We start from the raw sequence: 23744 nt of genomic DNA on the forward strand, positions 1-23744 counted from the left end.
ATAAAGCAAATAAATACAGCCGACGATGTATATACTTCAACGGCCTTGAAAGGAATGACAGGCAAAGCAAAGGATGCAGATCAAAGGATGCAGAAATCTTGGAGATCGAGATCAGGATCAGGTTAGGGGTTCATACCCACTATAATTCGAGTTTAATCGGGTGGGGCCGATGGAAACGGATCTCCAGCATTACAAGATGTGCGTGACTCGCCAACATTCTCATAACAATAGATGCCGTTGACCAGTTATTTGTATCGCGGATAAATTCCTCGATCATCTTATATAGATTGCCTGTACTAAAGATGGCTAAAGGCATGCTTGGTTATCTGCTCATGCGTGATCAACACGACAGGGATGAACTTCCTTCATCTCCCAAAATAACGTCAAATTAACAGCCAAGCACGTCTAACTCCATTTCACCCCAAGCCATCCCTTGATGTTTGCTTCCCAACTCTTGACAAGCTTTTTCAGAACATTCTGCCCCACAAACTCCGTAACATCTTCAGCTCCTTCAAAGATCCACATTCTCACTGAAGGTTCGAAGTCTCTTCCCCAAACTTGCTCCTTCAACTTGGCTACGGTGTCTTTGCCCTCCTTGAGTGCCGCTTCAGATACCGTGACCAATTCCTTGATCTGCGTCATGACTTCCTTTGGCAAGTTGCTCTTACCAGAGCGGTCGCGCTCCTTTTCGCGATCGTTGAAGGCGATTATCCATTGTGCGGCGCTCTTTGTTGCTGCTGCTGTGTCACGGATGATAGCGAGGGAGTGGAATGTGCTGAGGATCTTGACCTGATCTGAAGCAGTTGTGGGAGCTACAATTTCAAGCTTGAGCGTGTCCAGTGCGATTTTCAGCGTGTCGACAATCTGAGTAAACTCTTCGGGCACGTGGTTGACCCTGTTAATGCCAGTAGTGAATGGGATAAGCGTGCTCAGCAGACCAATGACTTCAAAGTATGTTGCCTCTTGTGGAGTGAAATCTGTGCTGGGGCCATTCGAGAACCTGATAAAAGAAGCGCTCAGCTGAGTGAGTGATTCGAGGACGAAGATTTGATCAGGAACGGCGGCTGCTGCAGAAGCCTTGTAGATGGCCGGAGGCTTGTAGCTCATGAGTTCGTGGAAGGATTCGGAGAGCAACGACAAATGTGCGCGACGGTTCTATGAATGTCAGTGACGTTTAATAAGACAACAAAGATGACCTACAGTCAGAGGGGGTCCAAGTCGTAGGCGAGAATATATGGGTGATCGAGAACTGCAATCCCACGAAGGGAACGACCCGTAGTCTATAGTCTCAACTAACTTCTTGTCATCCGTCACTTCAACTATCGACTGTCAGCCATTGCAAGGGTCACGTGTTGGCTGTAACTTACTAAATCGGGGATCAGTAAACACCTCAGAGAACTGCTCTCCCATGATGCGATCAGTCCTGGTCTCTTCCACAAGACTCATCGCTCGCGTGCAGCTCCATCGTAGATTCTCCATGTATTCTGGAATACTGGTCACACTACTATAACTACCCGACTCAAAAGCGTCGATCAATCGTCGAGGCATCCTCAGCTTCAGCGACACGTTGAAGTGCGAACTGAGGAGCTCCAGGAGCTCCCATCCTGTTTCGTCTTGTGGTGATATCATAGCCGGCGAGATAGTAGAGAGTCGGTCATAGAAGATGGGTGCCAAGGAATCCATGATGGTGCGTTTGACTCCAAGCGTATCCCAAATTTCACGAGCTCGTGACGTTGAGCCAACGCGAAGGTGCAGCTGCACTAGTAGGAGGGAAATGATGCTGTGCTTCGGAGTCAAAAAAAGTTGACGCTCGAGCAACAACAAGGCTTGAAGTAGAGGAGCGTAAGAGATGGGCGAATTGGAGATGTCGGTTGAAGGGGGGAAGGCAGCCTGGATATAGCAAAGGCCAGTGATAACAGCTAGCTCGGGTCTAATCTCTGCTTCTACAGACCGGTCCTTCGAGGATACATAAGCTAGCGACTTATAGACCTTAAGTGCAGTTTCGGCGATGACGGAAAAAGCAGGTCCAGGCTGGCTAGCATCCACCTCCGTGCCAGACACAACGCATCTACGCATAGGTCTTTCGCCAGGTACCGTAGTATACATGGAGGGGCAAGTGGCCGCAAAATACTGCAACTTGAGCGAGAGGTTGCGTAGCCTTGCTGACTTGTCCCGATCCTCGGTCTCTTCGGAGAGTTTGGTAGTAAAGTCGTAGGCAAGGTACTTGAGTGCAGAGGATGTGAGTTTCTCTACAAAGACCTTGATGTCGTCGAAGCAAGCGGCGTTGGTGCCTTGACTGTTGATGTAGCCGATCAATTCTTTCAATCGGAAAGACGCAGGCTCATTATCGATAATGTCCTCCGCGTCATTTGATACGAGATTGAAAGCTGCCGAAAGGCGCGCTAGGAGGATGATGCGCTTGTAGATGGGTCGCAGATCTGGTGACCCGATGAACTTCAAAAGCAACTCCTGAACAATCTTCTCGACGCTGTGTTTCGTTAGTCTAAGCTCGGCTTGAAGTCAAGACAAGAGACCTACTCCGGGTTGACTGTCTTTATTTGAACAGCCGCATCGATGAAATGTTTCCAGACCTTCCAATCGGCTGCCAGTAGGCTCGGTTGTCCATTTTCATCCTCAATAGACAAACAATCCTTGCAAAGTTGGAAGATGGCTTCATAGTTTTGATCCTGCTGATATCGGACGATCGTCCTCAATAACAACTCTTTTCTGCCCTTTCGGAACTGTGCAAGAGGGTTGAAGACAGGACTGAAAATGAGCTTGTCAAAGTCGTCTTTGGAGCCGTGCTTTTCGGTGACATCGTAGAACAGCAGGGTCTCCTCTTCTGTTTGGATGCTTCGAGCTTGGGGTTTGGCATCGTTGCCGGCGTCCTAGTACAGTCAGTGACAAGTTACTGAATTCGAGAGATACAACTACCTGTTCAGCCAATTGCGCAGCACGTTGAATCTGTTTGAGTGCGAGCATGCCGTAGAGCTTCTTCTTTTCTGGAGGTGCTTGTGGGCTTGTCTTTTGAAGGTCAGTTGTGTTCGAGAAGAAGGAACATTATACGGACCGCCAGCAAGTGTGTAATCACGATGTTCCAAAACATGAACGTTCGGTCCTGTGCAAAGGATCTGTCCAGTATCGCAGCAATCTGAAAAGATGTCAACGGGTGTCTTGCCGAATAATCGAGTCCATCATACCTGTTGCGCACTAACAAGATCCCAATGTAGTAGGCAAGACTCCAAACATCGACTAGCACCAATCTTGTCCTTTGGCGCAGCTTTGACGAGGCGTGCTCTCAACGGTCCAAGAGTCTGAGGGAAATCCTCATCATCATTGAGCCCCTGGGCGGCCCATTCGAGAAGATCCAGAGCATCAACATCCTTGACAACGGTCTCCTCCCTGATGAACTTGTCAATAGCGGTTATGGCAGCAAACTTGGAACTGGGATCATCAAGCTGGCTTTCCGCGCAGATTTTGACAATCTATTAAACTAAATCAGTCTACAATGATCTTGAATAAAATCGCAAAAGGGCGCACCTCATAGTACTGGTCGTTGAACGTCTTGGCCCGCTTCTCTGCCAGGCGAATCACCACAGCCCAATTGCCATCATTGAAGGCAGACTGAAGCTGAAGGTCGACGCCGTTTTTAAGGTTGGGTCTTTGTTGACGATTCATTGAGTTCCAGGCTTCGCGCCGCGTTTCCTGCCCAACTAACTGAAATAAGGTGAGTGAGATCAAGTTCCAGCTCAGTTTTGGAGGGGCCGACTCAAAATCAAGTGGGATGGTTTAATGGGTAGAGGGGCAACGCACGTGTGGCTGGTGAACGCTTACGCCACACCTCTTAACATGGGAAGCATCACTTGTCAAGAGAAATGCAAGTTGCTGCAAATTGAAACCCTTCTTACGGGCAGGAAAATATGGGATCATGTATTTAGAGCTACAAGTCGGCGATTGGAAAGCTCATCCGGATGTTTATGGGAGGACGTTCTGCGATTTTAGGAATGAGTTAGCTTTCGTAGCGTCGCATGTTTGTTAAGAAGCTCGCAAAGCCATTGACCGTTGTTCAAGTGAGGAATTACAAATACGACCCCAAAAAGTATTCGATATGGTCAATCGTGTTCTAAGATATCTTGTGAAGCCTGCAAACTTCCGTCTGCCATGACTCACGATGCTCGTTCACATTCCGTCCGAAACTGTTCCCACTTACAGCGGCCTTCCGAGTACAAAAAGATCAAGCAACCCTGGCCAACCATACTGGATCCTAGTGATTTCCATGAAGGAACCTAATCCTGAACCTTCCCTTATGCGACATGACCGTAGCAGTGGAGCTTTTGTCTATGGAAACTTCTTCAGTCCGCAGCATTTGCTTGGTGTAGTCGCGTGTTGCCTCATCGTAACCGTTCTTGTCGGTTGGCTTCAGGGCCACACTCCCGCTGTCCTTGATCTCTCGGCATTGCTTGGGTGCAACAGATATGATATCATGTGCGAATCCCATGACTGGTGTGTTCGGATCTTCGGAGTGAAACTGAATCGGTCCGTCGTTCCCTGAGGTAAGTTAGTTCTGTAAATGTTGTAAGGCCTCAGGGTAACAGAAGAATTGGCCCTCAAAGACATGAGAGACGAAATAATGAGCTAGTTCATTATAGCAGCCTGAGACATAGAAGATAATTCTTCTGTTACTCACCGGTGAGGGGCATGCTGAATTACCTTCGATGACAGACACTCCCCCATAGGCAAGTGGGTAGTTTCCCCAGTTCACCTCTGCCCATGTACCAAGGTTATGGGCTTCGCCGTTGAAATTGATGTCGGCGCCGCGGACCAGTCTGCCGGAGAACGTGTGGCATGTTGCTGTCAAATCAATGAATACGGTCGTGTTCGACGGGATCTGTTACGGATGTGAGCAGGGAATACTTCGACATCCATTCATCAGGGAGTGTATACCTTCATGGCTCGGTATGGCTTGAAGTCGATTGCGTTCTGATACACCATGAACCAGCGCAGACTGTCATCTCCATTCTCGGCCGTAAAAGTAATTCCGGGCTGACCGTAATCAACATCCCCAAGGAAAGGATCTACCTCGAGTTAGTCGTCACGACAGTCAAACTTTGATGTTCATATCATACCTTGAATGAATGTGTATTCAATCTTGTTAGGCGATCCACAGATCTCAGATCTACGATGAAGTTGTGGAGATGACAGAACACACGCAATGAGAAAAGAAAGAACAAAAGTTAGACTTATCATCTTTGCGTGTTGTGGTTGTTCATCTGACAATGGGTATTGTAATGTTTCCATACGCAGAGAAGAACTGATGGAAAAACAAAAAACACTTGTTTCCTTGACAGTGTGGCATCATGATGGGAGGCTTCCAACTCTTCCTTTCTTCCTTCCCGAAGTGATACCCGTGCAATCGAGTTACGTTCCTTGTCACTGGATTGTCGTGTTTGTTTGGTGGGAAGGCGCAGCTATGAGCCTGGAGGGTGATTGTATGATGGTTTGGTACCTATATACTTTGGCAGGTACAGGTATTTGAACTCCCGCCCGTCTGCAACTTCCCGATGCGTGCATTGTCCTCCAACAAACACATGAACAAGAACATGTATAATTCAATTCACTTCATTTACAAGGAGCGATTACCTACCCTATATCGACAGCGGGATAAGCGACCAAAAGGAGTTTTCGGAGTTTCCTCCGACTTCCTCATTTGGGAGCAAGATGACGTTGGGGCTCCTGTCATTGGTTGTATCTTCTTGTCGCTGTCTCTTGTATGCTGATGAGGTTTTCTTTTCAGTTATGGTATACCTGAGATCTATGCCGAAGCAGATAGACAAGAAAACGATCACTGATGATTCGTTCATCAATACATCTTAGGTAAATCTACATAGCGATACTGTACTCTTCTCCGACTTGGTTCCTCCAGCAGCGTACAAGTACATGTATTAACTAACACAAGATCCCTGACTCATTCCATCCCACCCATGTCAGACCAAGCAGCACGTCTCAAAACCAAGGAAATACTGACAAAGGCTAATCTAGACTTCTATATTTCTCTTGATCGCAATGTTCACAACGTTTGACATCACGACTTCGACGTCGCAACCGGGCAGTGGGAAACTTCTCACCCCTCCATCTTCATCGTCGCAGCCCCGCTCCAAGCGAGCCCAGGTCTCACGAGCCTGCGATTGGTGTCGGTTGACGCGAGTAAAATGCGACTCTACTCGACCATGTCGCAGCTGTAAGCAGGCCAAGAGGGAATGTGTGAATTCTGGTCGTGATGATTTCAAGAGCGTGGCAGCGGCTACGAAGTAAGTCTTGGGCGTAAATGTGTGTGATTACCAGGTTGACCAGATTGCAGAGAGGTTCAACGTTTGAGAAGCCAGGTTCAGGAGTTGGAGAACAAGCTGTTGACTCCGTCGTCACTACGTGGAAGAGACGATCCCGCTCGTAGGCGCTCATCAAGATGGAAGGGAGTACGGATCAATGGCCTTCAGTACGGTCCATCTTCACTCGCCTACTTCTCTCATCGACTATCAACATTCACACAAGTGGATTTGGAGTTGAAAACACCACCAAGGTCGGACCTAACGCCTCCTTCAACACCGTCGAGCTGTGATCGCCTCCAACGAGAGCAACAAGATGCCCTGCTCGACCTTTACTGGCAAGGCTACCACGCCATTTACCCTGTGCTCGACGAGGCTGCTTTTCGACAGCATTATGAATCGCTGTGGCATGAAAATTCGAGACGAGCGTGTCCGATGGTGGATATCGTCGTTGCGCTATGTATTCAGTTCGGCTCTTCCTACACGGTGACTGATGAGCTCGTTATGCCTGATCAGCCTGGATACAACTTTTATCTCCAAGCACAGCAGTCTCTAAGTGCTATTTCAGAAAGGCCGACTTTGATGTCAGTGCAGTGTTATTTCCTCAGTGCTATATACCTACTGGCATTCAATCAGACTAATTCGGCCTACATGATGATACGGTCAGCGGTGGCGGCAGCAGAATCTCTTGGTCTGCAATTTGACACCACTCACGATGATGACGCCCAGATCGAGACAAGCACACTCCCGACGAACGTTTGCTCTAGACTTTGGCACTGTTTGGTTACACTGGACACACAAGTTGCTCTGCATCTCGGCCGTCCCTTCGCAGTTTCAGACGATCAGCTGGACGATCAAGTCGGACCAGAATCCGATGAGATTGCCCACGTCGACGGTCCAAACTTCAACTTCTCCGAGCCATCCAACATCAACTGGCTTCGATTCGCGTACGAGAGGCAGCGGCTATTCCAAATTGCCCGCGGGATTCACGTCGAATTGATGGCGGTGGTAGAGGACGTTTTGGGAGAGATTGATCAGTCCGACTTTTACCAACATCCTGCATCACGCGAAAGATGCGCAAAATATCTGCGGGAGCAGCTCAAACGTCTCAAAACATGGGTTGAAGAGCTACCGGAAAGCCTCAAGACGTCGAGGGTACAAGGTGTGCCATTCTCGGTCGACCGGTCTACGCTCAATCTCAGCCAAACAGATCCCTTATGGCTACAAAGACAGCGCCTAGTGCTTGAGCTGGACTACCACTCTCTAGTCATCATGCTCACTCGAACATTTAACTCGTTCCTACCAACACCAGCTCTCGGAACATTCAACAGCGACAATCACTGTATCACTGGTGTCAATTCTGGTATTATGATGACGCTTATGCTTCACCAAGTCCTCAGCTCATCTGAAATCCTCGCTGGGTTTTATCAAGTCACTGGCTGGCAGACTACTGCAACATTTGCATTGGCCGGCTTCGCTTGCGGTTATCCCATATGCCCATTATCGCCCACGGCACGAAGGTTGCTGACACAGGCTGCAAGGGTCTTCGAAATGTCAGGTAGTCGCGAATGTGCACAGTTAGTTCACAGTCTGAAAGAGAAGTGTTTTGAGATCGTGCATACTTTCTGTGCTCGACTGGGAATCTCTACGCCTGCGACGACACCGGCTGATAGCCATAAGACCCCAGACGCTGCGAATGAATCGATGGAGCCAAGTAGTTACCAAGTCATGAGTATAGGAGAGGACGCTCTGGTCAATGCCGATTTTGACAATTTGCTAGATAGCGAGCTGTGGACAGCAGACTCGCCAGGAGGACTGTTGTGGGGAGACTTGATGAGAGACCTGGACTCGGGTTTGGCATCTTCACTTGGACATGTTGGAGTCAGAGACCAGGACAGTAGTTGATGTCAAAGCCATGCTATGAAGGCTCTTTGGCAGCATACCATGGTGTCTGATGATGTAGGAAGACTGACAAATAGTTGACATATATCAGTGTAATTATTAATGATGGTGTTTACATCTAGCTCTTGAAGTAGGGCTTGATCTGTTCTTCAGACCATTTCCAGAAGAACTCTGCCATACCAGTGCCACCTTCAGATTCTGGCAAAGCTCCCTTCTGCAGGTCAGGGCGGATGGGCATGAAACGGCCCCACGGAACCACTTGAAGTTGTCAGCATGTCCACGCATCAACAAGGGATATAGCACTTACCCCAAATACCAGAGTTCTCCACAGTGATGTCCTTTGAAAAAGCAGCAAAGAGTTCCGTGTAGGCGCCGTTAATGGAAGGGTATGTTGTAAAGAGCCTGGGATAGTACATATACCATGGCGAAGTTCGATCAAGTTCACTTGCCAGATTACCAGGATTTAAAGACTAGTCTGTCAGTAAATAGCCCTCAAGTCATGAGTTTTACAGCTTACCGCACTGATAATGCCATCACTCTTGTATCTTCTTGCGAACTCGGTGTTGTGATAATAATTGCCGGCCTTGCTGGTGGCATATTTGTGGATCAGGTTGCGTGGCTCATGATAATCAAGGTTATCCCGCTCAAACCCGTCCTTGCACGATAAGACATCCGCCGCTGAACTCGACACCCAAACGACACGGACAGAGTTCTTGGGTGCTGACTTGGCTGTCGATTGAAGGAGAGGCGTGAGGTGTTTCGTGAACAAAAAGTGACCTAAGCAATTGACTCCGAGCTGGAGCTCATATCCCTGCACAGTCTTGGAGCCCTCTGGCGGCGTCATGACTCCAGCATTGTTGAACAGGATATCAAGTCTCTTCTCTTCTGCGAGGAATTCCTTGGCAGACGGGCCAATGGTGGTCAAATCTGCAAGATCGAGCTTGAGATACTTGATGGAACCTTGGGATGTAGGGTGCTGCTTCTTGATACTCTCGATAGCATCGCGCCCTTTCTTCTCGTTGCGAGCAGCTACCCAGACTGTCGCATTTTTGCTGTAGAGGACCTGGGCGATTTCGCGACCAACGCCTGTGTTTGCGCCAGTGACTAAGGTGACTTTTCCTGTGAGGTCGGGAACATTTGCCTCGGTGAATTGAGGCTTGGGAGGGAATGCCTGGCTGATAGCGTTGAGAGGTTTGGCTGGTAGTGGCATTGTGAAGAATTATGCTGTTGATGATCAAGTTGGGTGATCTCTTGTTTTCATAGAAGCGCATTCATTACCTCATACGGGGTAGGGGCAATTAACTCTCCGTAGCGCGGGGCAATTCATGACCCGGTAACCGAGGTTGAAATAGGTACATGGAGTCTTTGATATCTGAGATAAATCCATTGTTCAATGGTCGCAGACTTATAGAGTGTATTTGTATTTATATGAATGGCGGTGGTTGAGCGCCACATTTATGTCACTTTCTTTTAAGTGCTTACCTGCGTCTGCAGGTGGGTAACAGAAGAGATGGCTGTAAGGCTGAGACTGCCAAAATAAAGGAGCATAAGTGCCTGTTTGGCTGGCACGAAGTGACCGATTTATTCCTTTTCTTGTATTTCTCTCTCATACACATACGAAAGCAGAGACGAGAAAGGGAAAACTGGTTGGTACGATAGCTTGGAAGGTATCTGTTTGTCTCCACTTCCATATCTTAGGAACTGGGTTGGGTCTGGAGGAGTCGTGTTGGTAGGTTGATGGAATAATCTTTGGTGAATCATGCATAACCTTGGTACCTATAATTCAAGTCTTGGCATTTTGTCCAAAGTGCAGATAGATGATTGAGTGAACCATTCAATGGGATGAACATGTTAATTAATCTAAAGTCTTTGTTCGAAACAATCATCTGTGCTAAAGCTTCATGAACATTCCACGTGACTGGACAAAGAACCAATCCATAACATGGAGAAACCTCCGGGCAGATTATGGATGAAGCACGCTTCCTCCCGTGTCAGCCCTTTACCCAATTAAGTCACTAGCACAAATCTGAATTGCTCTGATTGGTCACAACCCCAGTCAACAGCCACGGAAACCAGAGCCTCAGCAGCCTCATCGGCCATCGTTAGTTGACTTCCAAGGTTCTGTAGTGAACATCAACTTGATCCATGCACAACAGCCCGACCTGAGCTCGCGATACCTTCATTTATCTCCTTCTTGCTCATTATTCCCATCTCATTGCGCCCCTATCATTGGCTAGGCATCCTACTATCAGAACCAATTTTGTCTATCTATCGCTCATTGGTGTTTATCGTCCCATGCCGCGGTTCGTCAACTGCAATCGACAAACCCCGGGACCTTCGCGACGAACCATCTTTCTTCACACGAGATCGCGTTAATCTATGCACCGATTGACGACAATACTTAACGCACCTTCGCGAATTAATCCGGGATATGCTTTGATATTGGCGACCATCGGCGCATCTGATCGCATACCAGTATTTTCCTTGACGAACAGCCCCAAGGCCTACCCTTCATCTTCAAACTCTCGCCCTGCTGTTCAAGGCACCTCTCGTTTCGCAACTACTGCCGAGCCGCTTCTACTCCCCAAATTCTTTTTTTCTACTCTACACAGAGCACAGCAAACTAGAGCCATAAGCTCTACCATCACCATGAGTGCCCCTCGTAAGCTCCCCAGCATACTTCTGCTTGAATTCTCGCCGTATTTCGGACATTCAAATAACATCGCGTAACAGTGACCCCCGAAGAGCTCGAGCGCTACACAGCCATCATCGACGACATTCTCGAAACGTCCGACCTCGAAACAATCTCGCGAAAGACGATCAGAAAGGGACTGGAAAATGCTCTCGGTGGACAAGATCTCAGCGAGAACAAAGTATGCAAGATCTACCATGACCGCATACGACAGTCATCTGTTTTACTGACACACATACGATAGAACGCTATCAAGCGACTTATTGAAGCTCGTTTTGATGCCGCCTCCGGAGCTGATACCGGCATCGAGCCCCCAGCAACCAACGGTACCTCCGATTTTGGCGAAACTGAACAATCGGCGACTCCTGAACCTTCGCGAAAGAAGGTGAAGCGATCATCCTCGGCCGAAGATGCAGACGCTAGACTCGCTGCTCAACTTCAGGCGCAGGAAAACAGCCTAGCAAGAGGTCGCAAAACGCGAGGGGGTGACAAGCCGGTCAAGAAGAAGGCAGCACCTCGCAAGAAGAGCGCCAAGAAGGTCAAGGCTGATGATGACAGCGACCTAGACCCAGCTGATGGCGAGACTGGCAAGAAGAGGAAGGCTGGTGGTGGCTTCCAAAAGCCTTTCAACCTGAGTGAAACTCTTTCAGAGTTGGTTGGCGAGACCCAAGTACGTGACATCCAACGCACAACGCTAGCTCGAGATTTGCAAATATTGACAAAGAACAGCTATCCCGACCTCAGGTAGTCAAGAAGCTCTGGGAGCACATCAAGGCGAACGATCTCCAAGACCCCAAGGACAAGCGACAGATCATATGCGACGACAAGATGCAGGCAGTCTTCAAGCAGTCCAAGGTCGACATGTTCAAGATGAACAAGGACATTGGCAGCCACCTCTACCCCGTCGAAGAATAAAGTACGACTTTCTACACTATAACGGATACTCTACAGATGACAGCGTTTTGGGCGCGCGGCGGCGTAACCGGTATTCATGATTTGCTCATGTTTCATTTGTTCTCTTTGGCGGGCGATTCAGCATAGGAAAAAAAGGGGAGCATACCGGGTGAACTTTGGTAAGGATACGAAGATTGGAACGAGAGTGATTCTTTTCTATAGCGAGGATGCGCGCGCAGCTTGGCCACTTCGCAGTGGATAACTTTTGAGTCTATGGGCAGTAAGTAACACCTTTACTTGGTGTTGGGCTATATAGAGACTAGTTTTGACCGAGTGAGATGCTCATTAGGATTGAGGGAAGGATTATATCTGATTGCTTTAAAGTTGCATTTCTAATGGTTTTCGGAGAACATTAAGATGCGTATTCCACTATATTGACTAGACCGTGGACCAAGTTCCGTAAGTGGAAAAGACTTTTGGGGTAGAAACACCATCATGAGCGTGTCTCCAATTTACGCAGTCTCGCTGGGTGTATCATGATAGCAGATAGAATTGCCGCTCTACCTAGTCGTCATGATTAGTCTGGATGAGTCAGTCAATCCCATGCTAACATGCTAGTCAGCCTTATGCTTCATCTGGCCGGTGACTCCCAGCTTTAAATGACAGTTAAACGAGAGCCAATTGGATTCACCAATTCATGCATCGCGTCGGTGGTGAGTCTTGCCAAGATTACTCAGCCACAGATGCCCATGGAAGTGGCCGTGCAAACAGCCACATCCCCCACGGCAGGGACACTTTCCGTCACTCTTTCTTACCTCTTACAGTTCTGCCCCGCCATAAGAGACAAGCAACGCTCGATTAAAACCTAGTCGACATCATCATTTCTTCTTCACAGCTGTACCATAACTCACGAGCATTTGCCATCCATAGCGACTAGGCTATCTTGAGCGTGTTGACAAAAATTCCACTATAGCTCTTATCTGTTTGTAACCGAAGATCTTCTACATTTAAGTTGCATTATCTTGACAACCCGGAACTCTCTTGTGCAAGTGAGCGAGCGAGCGAGCAGCATAGCAAAGCTCTACCTTCGACTTCTGCCCCATTTACGATCGACCCTTCAGCTTCCAGGAGCCAGGAGCCTCTCGTCATGGCTCCATCCGAGGAGGGTAACAACGCCGGAGTAACAGCCTCCGATTCTCAACCCCAAGGCGACGGCCAGCGCAACAGAGGACGAGGCCGAGGCAAAGGAAATCAAAACCGACGAGGTGGCCAACGGCGCGGTCGAGGCGGCAACAACGCCAACGTCCCCAACGTACCTGCCAACCCCGCTGCTCAAGATGTAGCTGCTGCGGCGTCTCGCGCCCATGCCATGGCAGCTGGCAAAGCAGCTGAAGCTGCTGAAGACGAGGACGGCGAAGTGTGTTTCATCTGCGCCAACCCTGTCGCTCATCACTCGATTGCACCCTGCAACCACACGACATGTCATATCTGTGGACTACGCATGAGAGCCCTTTATAAGACAAAGGACTGTGCTCATTGTCGTGTATGTTCCTGCTTTCCTTCCAGCCGCGGCTGTAGTACTAACAGTATCTTAGACCCCAGCTCCATATGTGATTTTTACCGATGATCCCGAGAAGCGTTTCGAGGAATATTCCGAAAAAGACATCTCCACTACCGACAGCAACATCGGCATCAAGTACACCAAAGAGGATATTGTTGGCGACACTGTACTCCTTCTACGATACAACTGCCCCGAGCCGGATTGCGATTTCGCCGGTCTTGGCTGGCCCGATCTGCACCGTCATGTCAAATCTGCCCATCGCAAGCGCATGTGCGATCTATGCACTCGTAACAAGAAGGTTTTCACGCACGAACATGAGTTATTTGCAGACAAGGAGCTAGAGAGACATATGCGTCATGGAGACGACAAGCCTGGAGCGGCGGACCAGACGGGCTTCAAGGGACATCCACTTTGTGGATTCTGCGGGGAGCGCTTCTACGATGACGACAAGCTGTATGAGCACTGCAGAATGAAGCATGAGCGCTGTTTCATTTGTGACAGACGAGATTCGAGACATCCTCACTACTATGTCGACTACAACGCCCTGGAAGAGCATTTCAAGAAGGACCACTACTTTTGCGGCGATCGAGAATGTATGGAAAAGAAGTTTGTAGTCTTCGAGTCGGAATTGGACTTGCAGGCTCATCAGCTTAGCGAACACGGCGGTAAGGCGACAGGAAGAGATGCGCGAGTTGTCAATATTTCAGGATTCGATATCCGAACACCATACCAGCAGGAGAGCCGATCTGGCGGCGGCGGCAGCGGAAGAGAAGGCGGAGGACGTGGAGGCAGAGATGGGCGAAGAGGAGGAAACAGAGGCCGGGACCCTAATGCGGAACCGGTTCCTGTAAGCTCAGCCCAGCCTTTACGACGTGATGAGATTGCTTTCCAGCGACAGATGGCCATCCATTCTGCACAATCCGTCTCGAATCGTACCTTCGGCGGAGGTCTTTCTGTCCCTTCTCCTACACCAGCTCAAGCCTCATCGCAGGCTCGTGGCGGCAGCTCATCGAACACTCCCCGTGCCAGTCAGACTAACCTTGCTAATCCCATCGAGTCTGCTACTGTTGATCCAGCGAACCTCAGCCCCGAGGAGCGTGCTCGTCTTGTGCGCCATGGTGCTGTTGTCGAGCGCGCCTCGAATCTCCTTGGCAATGATTCCCAACGCATGGCCACTTTCCGAAGCCACATTTCTTCGTACCGACAAGGCGGCCTTACTGCACCACAGCTGATCGACGCGTTCTTTACTCTCTTTGCCGACACCTCCTCAAACGCTCTTGGCACAATGGTGCGAGAAGTTGCGGATCTTTACGAGGACAAGAACAAAGCCGATGCCCTTCGTAAAGCCTGGCAGGATTGGCGGGCTATCAACGAGGATTACCCCAGCTTGCCTGGCCTGAGTGGCATGCATGGTGCAACCTCAGGTTCAAGTGGTTGGGCCTCCGCCGCATCGGCCAACCCAGCTGTCCCAAATGCAAAGGCTACCAATAAGTACTCGAACCGCGTCCTCAAGCTGAAGAACAGCACGAGACTTGGTGGCCCTGCACCTGTCTCTTCGAGCGGTCCATCATCATGGTCCGCTCGTCCCGCAGTTAACCCACCATCAGCATCCGCCTCCGCATTCCCATCCCTGCCATCTACTGGCAAGTCGTCCTCTGCATCCAGCTCTAACTGGACAGCTCCCGCTCCCTCTTCATCACAATCCACAGCTCTCAACCGTCCTCGTCCTGCTCCCCGTCCTACTGGCGAGGATGCTTTCCCGGCTCTGCCCGCAGCGGCAAAACCCACGACCACGATCTTCGGCTACGGCAACGGCCGCGCCGTACGACGTGACTATGGAAGCCGTGAGACTGGCTTCCAGTGGGGTACCGGCAGTGGGCCGAGTACGCCGGCTGATGAAGAGCCCGCTGATGGTGAAGCGGGTGGTAAGAAGAAAGGAAACAAAAAGGGCAAGAAGGTCCTTGTGCAGTGGGGTTAGAATCATCCTTGGACAAATTGAATGGAACCATAGCATCAGAATAGCATGTATATATTCCCCAGCGGGTAGAATGACGTTGGATTTTGGAACCGGATGAACGGTGATGTAAGCGAGGTAGTTTGGCGTTGAAACACCCCTGGTGGAAGTCTGAGTGATAACATGGAAGAGTCAAATTGACAGAGAGAATGAGAGCGTCAGAACAAGCCAATATAGGGGTACTGCCTTGCAGATCCTGTTCACCTTAACCGCGCGCACATTGCAGAAGCTATCAACCACACTCATCGACAAGACGCGTACGTCATTTCAGACCTCCCCGTGTATAGAGCAGACTGGGATGTCGTTAATGCTGTTACATGCTGGAGAACTGTCGAGAGAGTTGCAACTCCTTAAGTAGGAATCTGGGAACCTATCAGATCTTCGCTTCGCGGTTTTCGAACGCTGCTGAAGGGGATATTATCGTCTCTCGGCAGCCTTAATGACGACTCATGAAGCTAGCCCTGATCCTCAGGGTATCAGAAGAATTGACCGCAAAATCCTAAGAGACCAAATAACTTGGTCACTGACTTGGGAGGTGATGTGGGAGCATCGTGAGGATCTCCGGTAGGATTTAGTTTTACCGTCGCCACTGCTGCACCATCTTGGAGTATTGAATGGACATGAACCAGGCCCGGCTTGGGGCTCAAATTTACATAACCTAGGCAATTCACTTGACTGCTAAGGTCGGGTTCACAGTGATGTCACCGAGAAATTCTCGTGTTTGTTGTCAAAGTATACGCACAGCGTTGTCAAATTCTGGAACTAAAATATCTACCAAGCCCAGCTTATCCAAAATCACCAATTTTCAGTCTTCATATCCAGCGTTCATCTCATCTAGAGAGCCGCAGGTTCGTAGTATTCACGGAAACGATCGGTTTTGTCCCATCGAATACTCCAAACAACATTCCAACACACCAAAAGCAGTGAAGGGAAGCGAACAGTCCAAAACGCGAGATAACCATCGGGCAGAGCCCCGACATTTCGTTTGAGCGCCTCGGGCATATCCTCGTAGTGATTCCTCTTGTTTCGTAGAGCACGGAGCAGGTCGAGGAGACGTGCCCCGTTGTACTTGCGCTGCTTACCAAGGGAGTCGACGAAGTCTCTTGGTAGTGCTTTGAGGAAGTCACTTGTCACGGATGATGCGTGGCCCTCAAGCTCAGCCAGTGCCGCTGACGGAGGATCTCTCGGCTCCTTCTCAAAATGATCTGAGACGTCACACAAAAATGCAAGCCTCTTTCTTGCTGACCAGAAGAAGGGGTGAGCCATGACTTCCTTCGCTGTTGGACGGTTTTTGGGGTCGGCTTCGAGCATGGATGCAATGAGATCCGTGGCCTCGTGAGAAAAATCGCCAAGCGAGTCGAGAAGATCTAGGCTATACTGGCCTTTTCGGATGTTGACTTCTCGCATGTATCGATCGCCGCAGTCAAAGGGATGAGAACCGTTGGTCAAGACGTAGAAGAAGACCAGGCCAAGTGAGAAAATGTCAATGGCTCGTGTAGCGCGTCGAGGCATGTTGCTGTCGTCTACCAAGACAGAGCCGGAGCCACTCTGAGTACTCAACTCCATCATGGCACCTTCTCGAGCATCATCGTCGAGGAGAAGCTCAGGAGCACGCCAACCTGATGTTCCTGCAGCGCGACCCGTAGTTGCGCCAAAGGACGATTGACCACCCTCCAACTTCTTACATAGTCCGAAATCAGATACCAACATTCTTGGCTTGCCATCCTTGCCCTTGTTGACGAGGATATTCTGTGGTTTGAGATCGCGATGGACGATGCGGAGCTCGTGTAGATGACTGATTCCGTTGGTGATTTGGTAGAGGACGTTGGGCAAATCGTGTCGGCCAGCGTTTGCGAGATCACGGTGATAGTGTGGTCTCTCGATGACATCGGCCAAAGAAGCAGCGCAACGTTCGAGCGCAATGTAAAGGAAACCGTCGCGGATTTGCTGCGAGTAGTATCGGATAACTAGAAAGTCAGAATGGGTGGTGTGTTGTGAAGCGAAAGAACCTACCATTTGGATGATCATCACTCTCTCTGAGCAGCCTGGTCTCTTGAGAGGCAATGTCGTAGAACTGAATAAGCATGCGCTTGACAGCCACCGCCCTGCCATCGAATTTACCAGCAAACACCAAGGTACCGTTGCTGCCCGTGCCCAATTGCTCATCTGTGTTCACCTCAATATTTCCCATACGAATAGTAGAGCCCGTTACAGATTGCATGTCGTCATGGACAGTCATGACATCGGGCTCGAGACTAGGTCTTTCTCCCAACTTCTTGGCGTTGTTCACGGCGTCCTCAACAGTGGCAGCGGCAGGGTCGTCGCCGCGAGACTGAGAAGCTTCTTGGGCTCTACCCTTTCGATGTTTCACGCCGCCACGTCTTCCTCTGTGTGCCTTCTTCTTTTTCTCGGGAGCTGCACCATTTTGATTGGCGACAGGTGGCGAGTTCTTGGATTGGTTCTGGAGAGAGTTTTGCAGGTCATTCGCGATCTTGACGGGAGTCTCTGCGTCCACTTCGGCCACCGGCTTTTTGGGTTTGGGGGTTGCTTCCCGGTCACTGAGCTCGACTTCCTTGACAGGAGTATGTGGGAATCCATCAGGTTGCAAGTTGGACGACTCAGGAGCTGGCACAGGCGGCTCTTTCGTACTCTCCTCAAGCTGCTCGCCGAGTGTATCGGGCTTGACCTCTTCCGTGATGGGTTCAGGTGTGGTATCAGGATTGACTTCGGTGTCGGTGCTCTGAGCATCATCAACATCGTCATTGACAATATTGGCTTCCGTAATGCCCAGGATATTTTGAAGTTCCTTCCAGAAGCCCCTGCGTTTGCCACGCTTGAGATGTCGGCGGATATTTTTCTGGTTGTAATACAGTGCTGAAACAAAGAGAATGATTACAACAGGATTGGTAATAAAGTCCTTGACACTCTTGGCGACACCATCGGATATCGATTTGAACTTATCACGAATAATAGACTCATCTGCGAAGCCAATGTCTGTATGAGGGTTGGGGTCTTTCTCATATTCCACATTGTCGTCGTACCCATCATGTACTTCTGGCGCCTCAATTGAACCAGCAGGTAGACTGGGAGCATGGAAGCTACCTCTTTTATCGGCATTTCCAAGATAATGGGTGCCTACCAGGACCTTCGACAGCTTTGTCTGGTTGAGCGTGTCCCAAGCAGGAGCAATATCCCACCAATCGGAGCGGGACATTTGGGCCACGGGAGCATGTGCGATGAGAGGATACAATTGACCTGACATGACATACCAATCTCCTGATCGAGTTTGGTTCAAGAAAATGCTGTTGCTGCGCATGCGGTCCTGTGTCTCATCCTCTGGTGGCATTGGCGGCTGGGGGAGGACAACGAGATCTGGGTTGCTCTCAGATGTGGCGTCACCTGGTCGACACACATCGAAAACTCGAGCAACAGGTGCAGAAAAGTGCTCGCTAAATACGGGCACCTTCTCAGATCGTGTATAGTCAAAGGCATAAACCTTACCATCGTGTTGGCTTGTAATGTACTTTTTGTCAAGCGAGGAGTGATGTTGCTGGAAGAGGTCGCTGTCGTAATTGTTGGGGCTCCATTCTGAGTACTTGAGAGTAGCGATGGGGAGACCATCGTCGCGTCGCTGAATTCCAACAATGTATTCGGTTCTTCCTAACGTGATAGTGCCAGTCGAGCTGCATTCCAGGTTGCCTGCGTCGTATAGGGTGTCGGGACGTGAGCAGCTCTCGGCTTCACTGACATGAGAACCTCCAGAGCCGAACCATTTCAAAACTCGTCCGGTCGCCGCATCAAGGGTGATCATTGTCGTCTTCTTGTCACCAGTGTAAACCACGGGTGAGTTGTCATCAGCATATGGTGCCAGTTCTTCCACGAGCTTCTTCATTGTGAATCCTGTCTTGATGAAGCCATGGTTCGAGTCTGGCGCCCACATGTATATTCCGCCGTCTCGGTTGGGCTCAACAGCCCAAACATAATGGTCGACTGCACGGTAGTTTTCGTTGAGAACAGACTCCTCGGAACGGTAGTGCTTTGTCTCTATCATGGGTTGGTCGACTTCGAGATGCCAGCGTTCTTTTCCGGTTCGCCTGTCATTGGCGTACAAATCTCCATCGACGGTCGCCAGAAGCACAAAGTCTTCCACTTCCCAATCCTTCAAGTTCCGCGCAATCTGCGGCGAGGCCAGCCCAGAAGCAAAAGCGCTAGTGGACCGATATGAAGGGTTTGGTGCTCCCACGGACCGAGAGTCCGGAGCCAAAGTTGCGAGGGCGCTCGCATCGTCAGGGGTGTGTTGGTATTCTCTCTTCTTGTTCTTTCGGGTACGTTCGTCATTTTGTCGAGGTTGTCGGACTGCGGAAGCACGCTTTACTTGGTTGACAGTCTCGCGTGCGTTTGTCGCGTCAATGGGTGTAGCGGCCCACTGAACGGCATCATCGGCGAGAGGCTGACTGCCACCAGGGCGGTGCAATTCGCTAGCCGGTCTTTGCTGCTGCTGAGCATCGACAAGCTGTAACCAAGGCAATAGTATAACAGCAAAAAAGGCGAGGAGTTTCTTTTGCTGAGGTCGACGTCCCTCGCCGGGAGGTCGTCGCAGCATTTTCGGCCGAGGTCAACGCTGCGGGCGATCACATAGGACCCCGGCAGCGGTAGAGACAGGAGTTTTCAATCGAAGGTATTGATCTTGGGTTGCTTGATTGTGCTGCGCCCTTGGGTGATGAAATGTATATACGAGATTCGGGGGTTGTGGTGCAATGCAGAATGAAGTCACGCCAGAGACTGCTGGAGCCGTGGGTAAATGCGGAGTCGGACTCGAAATCGGCGTAACGGTAAGGGGCGGATCGAAAGTTTTAACCCGTAAGTTAATGCAAGCGAGAACGTTGGGCGTTGTAAAGACAATATCCAAAAGATGAAGATGAATGAATAAGAGGGTAAAAGGTTGGAATGGAATATTACGGGGGGAGGACGAGGTCGGGCAGGGAGTCCCAGCACGTCTTTTTTGCCCTGCCCTTGGCTTGGCTCCTAAGACGGTTGCTGACACCACTCGTAGCGACGAGGGGGGCAGGCACGTTTCTCAGTGTGGGCAACTGGAACTGGCGTGGCACGGACCGACACGAAAGGGAAAGAGAAAAGGAAGGTCAGGGACTGTCGAGGAAGGCGAGGAGGGGCTCGAGCTTCCCTTTCCCGTCACTGTGGCTTGGGCTTTTGGAAGTTCTATCATTAACGAAAAATACCGACCACTGACAATTCAGGAGGAAATCATTTGATCATTTTGTGGTGTTTGAGGCGCATTGTCTACCGAATTATATCTACAGTACATCTTTTACTCAATTTGCCGGGGTACTACAATATTCTGCTCTCCCTCGAGTAAGGGACGAAGGCCGTATTGTCTTCAAACCACACTGTAGGCGATCCAGACCTGTCTTTTTACGATGGTGGAGGATATTCTCGTTATGGATGGATGAGACTGGGCGTACGTAGGCCCTACCTTGGTATCTGTACCTTTGTTTCCTTACAAAGATAGATGCACCGTTACAGTGGTGTCTTGTTGCTTGTACTTATATCCAAGACAAGGTCCGATTTCATGAGCTTTGATACATAGTTGTAGTTCAGTGTAGCCCGTGCATCCTGTCAAGCATTCAACAAAGACACCGTTGAACTTACAGACGGGCAGCGGCTGCAGATGGTAACATGCCACAGACACCGAGCTGTCAATAATGTGCCTATCCATACCTGTCTGTATACATGCTCTTCTCAGATTGTCCGTCGCTGCAAGGAGAGATGCTTTATCGTCCAATCACAAGCAAGAATCGTGCATTAGTCACGGTTTCAAACCATTGATATTGGCGATGATAATCGGTGACCTTGTCCCACACATTCGGGGGCAAACAGAAAACTCGGAGTAGAATTGACAATTGGTTCTGATGAGCGATGATATTGTTGCATGTCAAGTCAATTTGATTGAACGGCCATATTTCTTACGTTGGAGTCAATTCCGGTCGTGAGAAACCGTCCTCATCTCTTATTAGATACTACGTATCGCAGTGGAGGTTATTTTTGTGGATTTCGTTTCGCTTATTCTCACCCCGGATCTGATGGTCTGTGTCCGCTGTGGGGATCTTTGAGCTTCTGTCTCACTTTCTCCCTCTGAATGGTGCAATTTCTTGGCTAACCTCAGACTTCAGGGTAGATTCTCATTAACCGAAGCATCACCAATTGGCTTTTCCCTATCTTGATGTCATTCGTCAGAACTGCATGTGAGAAAAAAAAAATACTTTGCTGCAACTCCAAGACAAACACACGACCTACTGTAGTTTGTGAAAAGGCCGAATGCATGTTTTGATACTCGGGGTAACTTGTGGATCTTCCTCTCATGGAATCCAACAACTCATCAATGTTTGTAGGGAACCCAATTTTTAAACACTTGACCGCCAGACTGTCTGCGTAACGAAAGCACGAGTTTCCACTTCCAAGCAGCTATAAAACCACTCTTATGCATTTGCTCTAGAACTATCGTGTATGTATTGCAATTGAAATATGTGTGTCTCCAGATAGGGCATACTTCGTTCATCCATCCATGATCGTCCAAGCGTTTACCGACTTACAACCCATGCACTACACTATCCGTGTCAACCCTGCTTATCTTACCCGATCTTCTGTTGGAAAGGATAAGCAGACAGAGACAGTACTGCACGGTACGGCACATTGTCGAGTGACGCCAAAATTGATAAATTCAAAACCCCTACATAAAACGATGACCTCAGCTAGGGCGGCATCGGAATGTGTCTACCTCCCCCGGGCAGCCTCCATCCTCACCCTGGCATTGTTGAACCCTACATCAAGCTGATCTATCCTCCTCAACATTTCAGCTTCGCACGTGGGCGTATATACTATGAGCTGTTTAATAAACAGGTTGAGAACAGGTTGAAGTTGGGTGAAACAATCTTGAAAGCGGCCAAAGAAGCCATCTCTCACTATGCTCTCAAGTTCCATGACCAGTGCAGTGATGACTCTGGATTGGTTGATACCGAACTTGAAGGAATGTTAGTCTGCATTTCTCTTCCTTTCTTCTTCCAGCTCTTGTCTCATGCAAGGGATGTTACGTACCACATCGAAATTGGAGCAAATGGCCATTTGATCTTCCCAGCTAAAAAGCATCGTGGGAGGGCGACTGATTCCGCCAGACACCTTTTCAATACCATCGGTCAAATCCCGACAGCGCAGGTATGTGTTCTGTACAAAAAAGTCAGTCTAGGTCAAGTGACGTGGTAAAAGACAAGTACATACTCCGATTATCTGAGGCTTCACACCATCGCCCCTGATGTCGTACGCTTGAAGTATTAGGTTGGACGCTAAGATCTGAATCCCTTGCATGGCATCCAAGATATCTTCTGGGATCACTCCGGAAGAAGTACGGACAGGCGATTTTGGGACGGAGACTGGGTCAGCAGGCGGAGATGCTACCTCAGGTGCGATCTCAGGTGCGATCTCAGTAGCTTTGTCAGTCGCTGGTACTTCTGGAATGGGTATTTGGTCAATATCTGGAGATGCGATTTGAGGAGCGATCTCAGGTGCCTCCCCAGTCAAAGGCAGTTCTGGAATAGGTATTTGATCGATAGCTGGAGATGCCTTTTCAGTCGTTGGCAAGTCTGGGATGGGTACTGGCTCCGTGATTGGCGATGCAATCTCGGGTCCGTTTTCAGATTCTTCCTCAGTCGCTGGGGCTTTTGGGATGATTGGGTCAATAGCTGGAGATGCCATCTCGGGCACAATCGGTGCAATCTCAGGTGCTTCCTCAGATACTGGAACGTCTGGAACGGGTATTGTATCGATGGCTGGCGATGCCATGTCAGGTGCTTCCTCAACCGCTGGAGCTTCTGGAATGATGGGGTCAATGGCTGGAGACGCTATCTCAGGCACAATCGGTGCGATCTCAGGTGCTTCCTCAGATGCTTCCTCCGTCGCTGGCAATTCTGCAGCGGGTATCGGGTCGATGGCTGGAGACGGTAGCTCAGGTGCTCTCTCAACTATCTCAGATGCCATCTCGGACGCTGCTGTCGGGATTGCTTGTGAAGCCGCAATTGTAGTCACAGCAGAGATGCTGGAGAGAATGAGAGCGACACGCATGATGGAACGAGATGAGAATGGGGAGTTTAGTCGACGAACAGTGTCGGGTAAGTCGAGACGAATGCGAGTCTTAGACTTCAAATGGATGCCAAAGTCAAAGGCAGTGGAAGTCGTGTATAGAACACGAGGCAGAATGTATTGCAAGAGTCCCTGAGTAGAACAGTCATGCAGGTCCCTTTATTTAACATTTCTTCTGTCTCTCCCTTCTCAGGAGGTTATCTTGATGCT

The 23744-nt window shown here is 49.6% G+C and overlaps 7 protein-coding genes across 7 annotated transcripts; 3 read left to right on the plus strand and 4 right to left on the minus strand.

Annotated features, from left to right (window-relative positions):
- Window positions 1-405: 405 nt before the first annotated feature.
- On the minus strand, window positions 406-5247 carry FIESC28_04541 (uncharacterized protein; the record flags this gene model as incomplete). Its single annotated transcript, XM_031158688.1, has 12 exons — window positions 406-1155; window positions 1201-1319; window positions 1368-2488; window positions 2539-2888; window positions 2935-3024; window positions 3071-3151; window positions 3201-3485; window positions 3541-3661; window positions 4299-4548; window positions 4711-4888; window positions 4945-5075; window positions 5127-5247. 12 exons carry the CDS (start codon window positions 5245-5247, stop codon window positions 406-408), a joined length of 3597 nt encoding a protein of 1198 aa, XP_031017266.1.
- An 816-nt stretch (window positions 5248-6063) lies between these two features.
- Window positions 6064-8228, plus strand: FIESC28_04542 (uncharacterized protein; the record flags this gene model as incomplete). Its single annotated transcript, XM_031158689.1, has 2 exons — window positions 6064-6308; window positions 6359-8228. The coding sequence occupies 2 exons, from the start codon at window positions 6064-6066 to the stop codon at window positions 8226-8228; spliced, it is 2115 nt and encodes a 704-aa protein (XP_031017267.1).
- A 115-nt stretch (window positions 8229-8343) lies between these two features.
- On the minus strand, window positions 8344-9435 carry FIESC28_04543 (uncharacterized protein; the record flags this gene model as incomplete). Its single annotated transcript, XM_031158690.1, has 3 exons — window positions 8344-8483; window positions 8533-8695; window positions 8743-9435. 3 exons carry the CDS (start codon window positions 9433-9435, stop codon window positions 8344-8346), a joined length of 996 nt encoding a protein of 331 aa, XP_031017268.1.
- Window positions 9436-10874: 1439 nt separating this feature from the next.
- Window positions 10875-11832, plus strand: FIESC28_04544 (uncharacterized protein; the record flags this gene model as incomplete). The annotated part of the gene is made up of 4 exons (XM_031158691.1): window positions 10875-10887; window positions 10959-11098; window positions 11162-11587; window positions 11647-11832. The coding sequence occupies 4 exons, from the start codon at window positions 10875-10877 to the stop codon at window positions 11830-11832; spliced, it is 765 nt and encodes a 254-aa protein (XP_031017269.1).
- Window positions 11833-12958: 1126 nt separating this feature from the next.
- On the plus strand, window positions 12959-15350 carry FIESC28_04545 (uncharacterized protein; the record flags this gene model as incomplete). Its single annotated transcript, XM_031158692.1, has 2 exons — window positions 12959-13354; window positions 13407-15350. The coding sequence occupies 2 exons, from the start codon at window positions 12959-12961 to the stop codon at window positions 15348-15350; spliced, it is 2340 nt and encodes a 779-aa protein (XP_031017270.1).
- An 870-nt stretch (window positions 15351-16220) lies between these two features.
- Window positions 16221-19989, minus strand: FIESC28_04546 (uncharacterized protein; the record flags this gene model as incomplete). The annotated part of the gene is made up of 2 exons (XM_031158693.1): window positions 16221-17353; window positions 17400-19989. 2 exons carry the CDS (start codon window positions 19987-19989, stop codon window positions 16221-16223), a joined length of 3723 nt encoding a protein of 1240 aa, XP_031017271.1.
- Window positions 19990-21893: 1904 nt separating this feature from the next.
- FIESC28_04547 (uncharacterized protein) lies at window positions 21894-23516 on the minus strand (the record flags this gene model as incomplete). Its single annotated transcript, XM_031158694.1, has 4 exons — window positions 21894-21899; window positions 22365-22421; window positions 22497-22622; window positions 22677-23516. The coding sequence occupies 4 exons, from the start codon at window positions 23514-23516 to the stop codon at window positions 21894-21896; spliced, it is 1029 nt and encodes a 342-aa protein (XP_031017272.1).
- Window positions 23517-23744: the final 228 nt, after the last annotated feature.

Source organism: Fusarium coffeatum, assembly GCF_003316985.1.
Source record: "Fusarium coffeatum strain FIESC_28 chromosome Unknown BRIP53273_contig_95, whole genome shotgun sequence".
Taxonomy (NCBI): domain Eukaryota; kingdom Fungi; phylum Ascomycota; class Sordariomycetes; order Hypocreales; family Nectriaceae; genus Fusarium; species Fusarium coffeatum.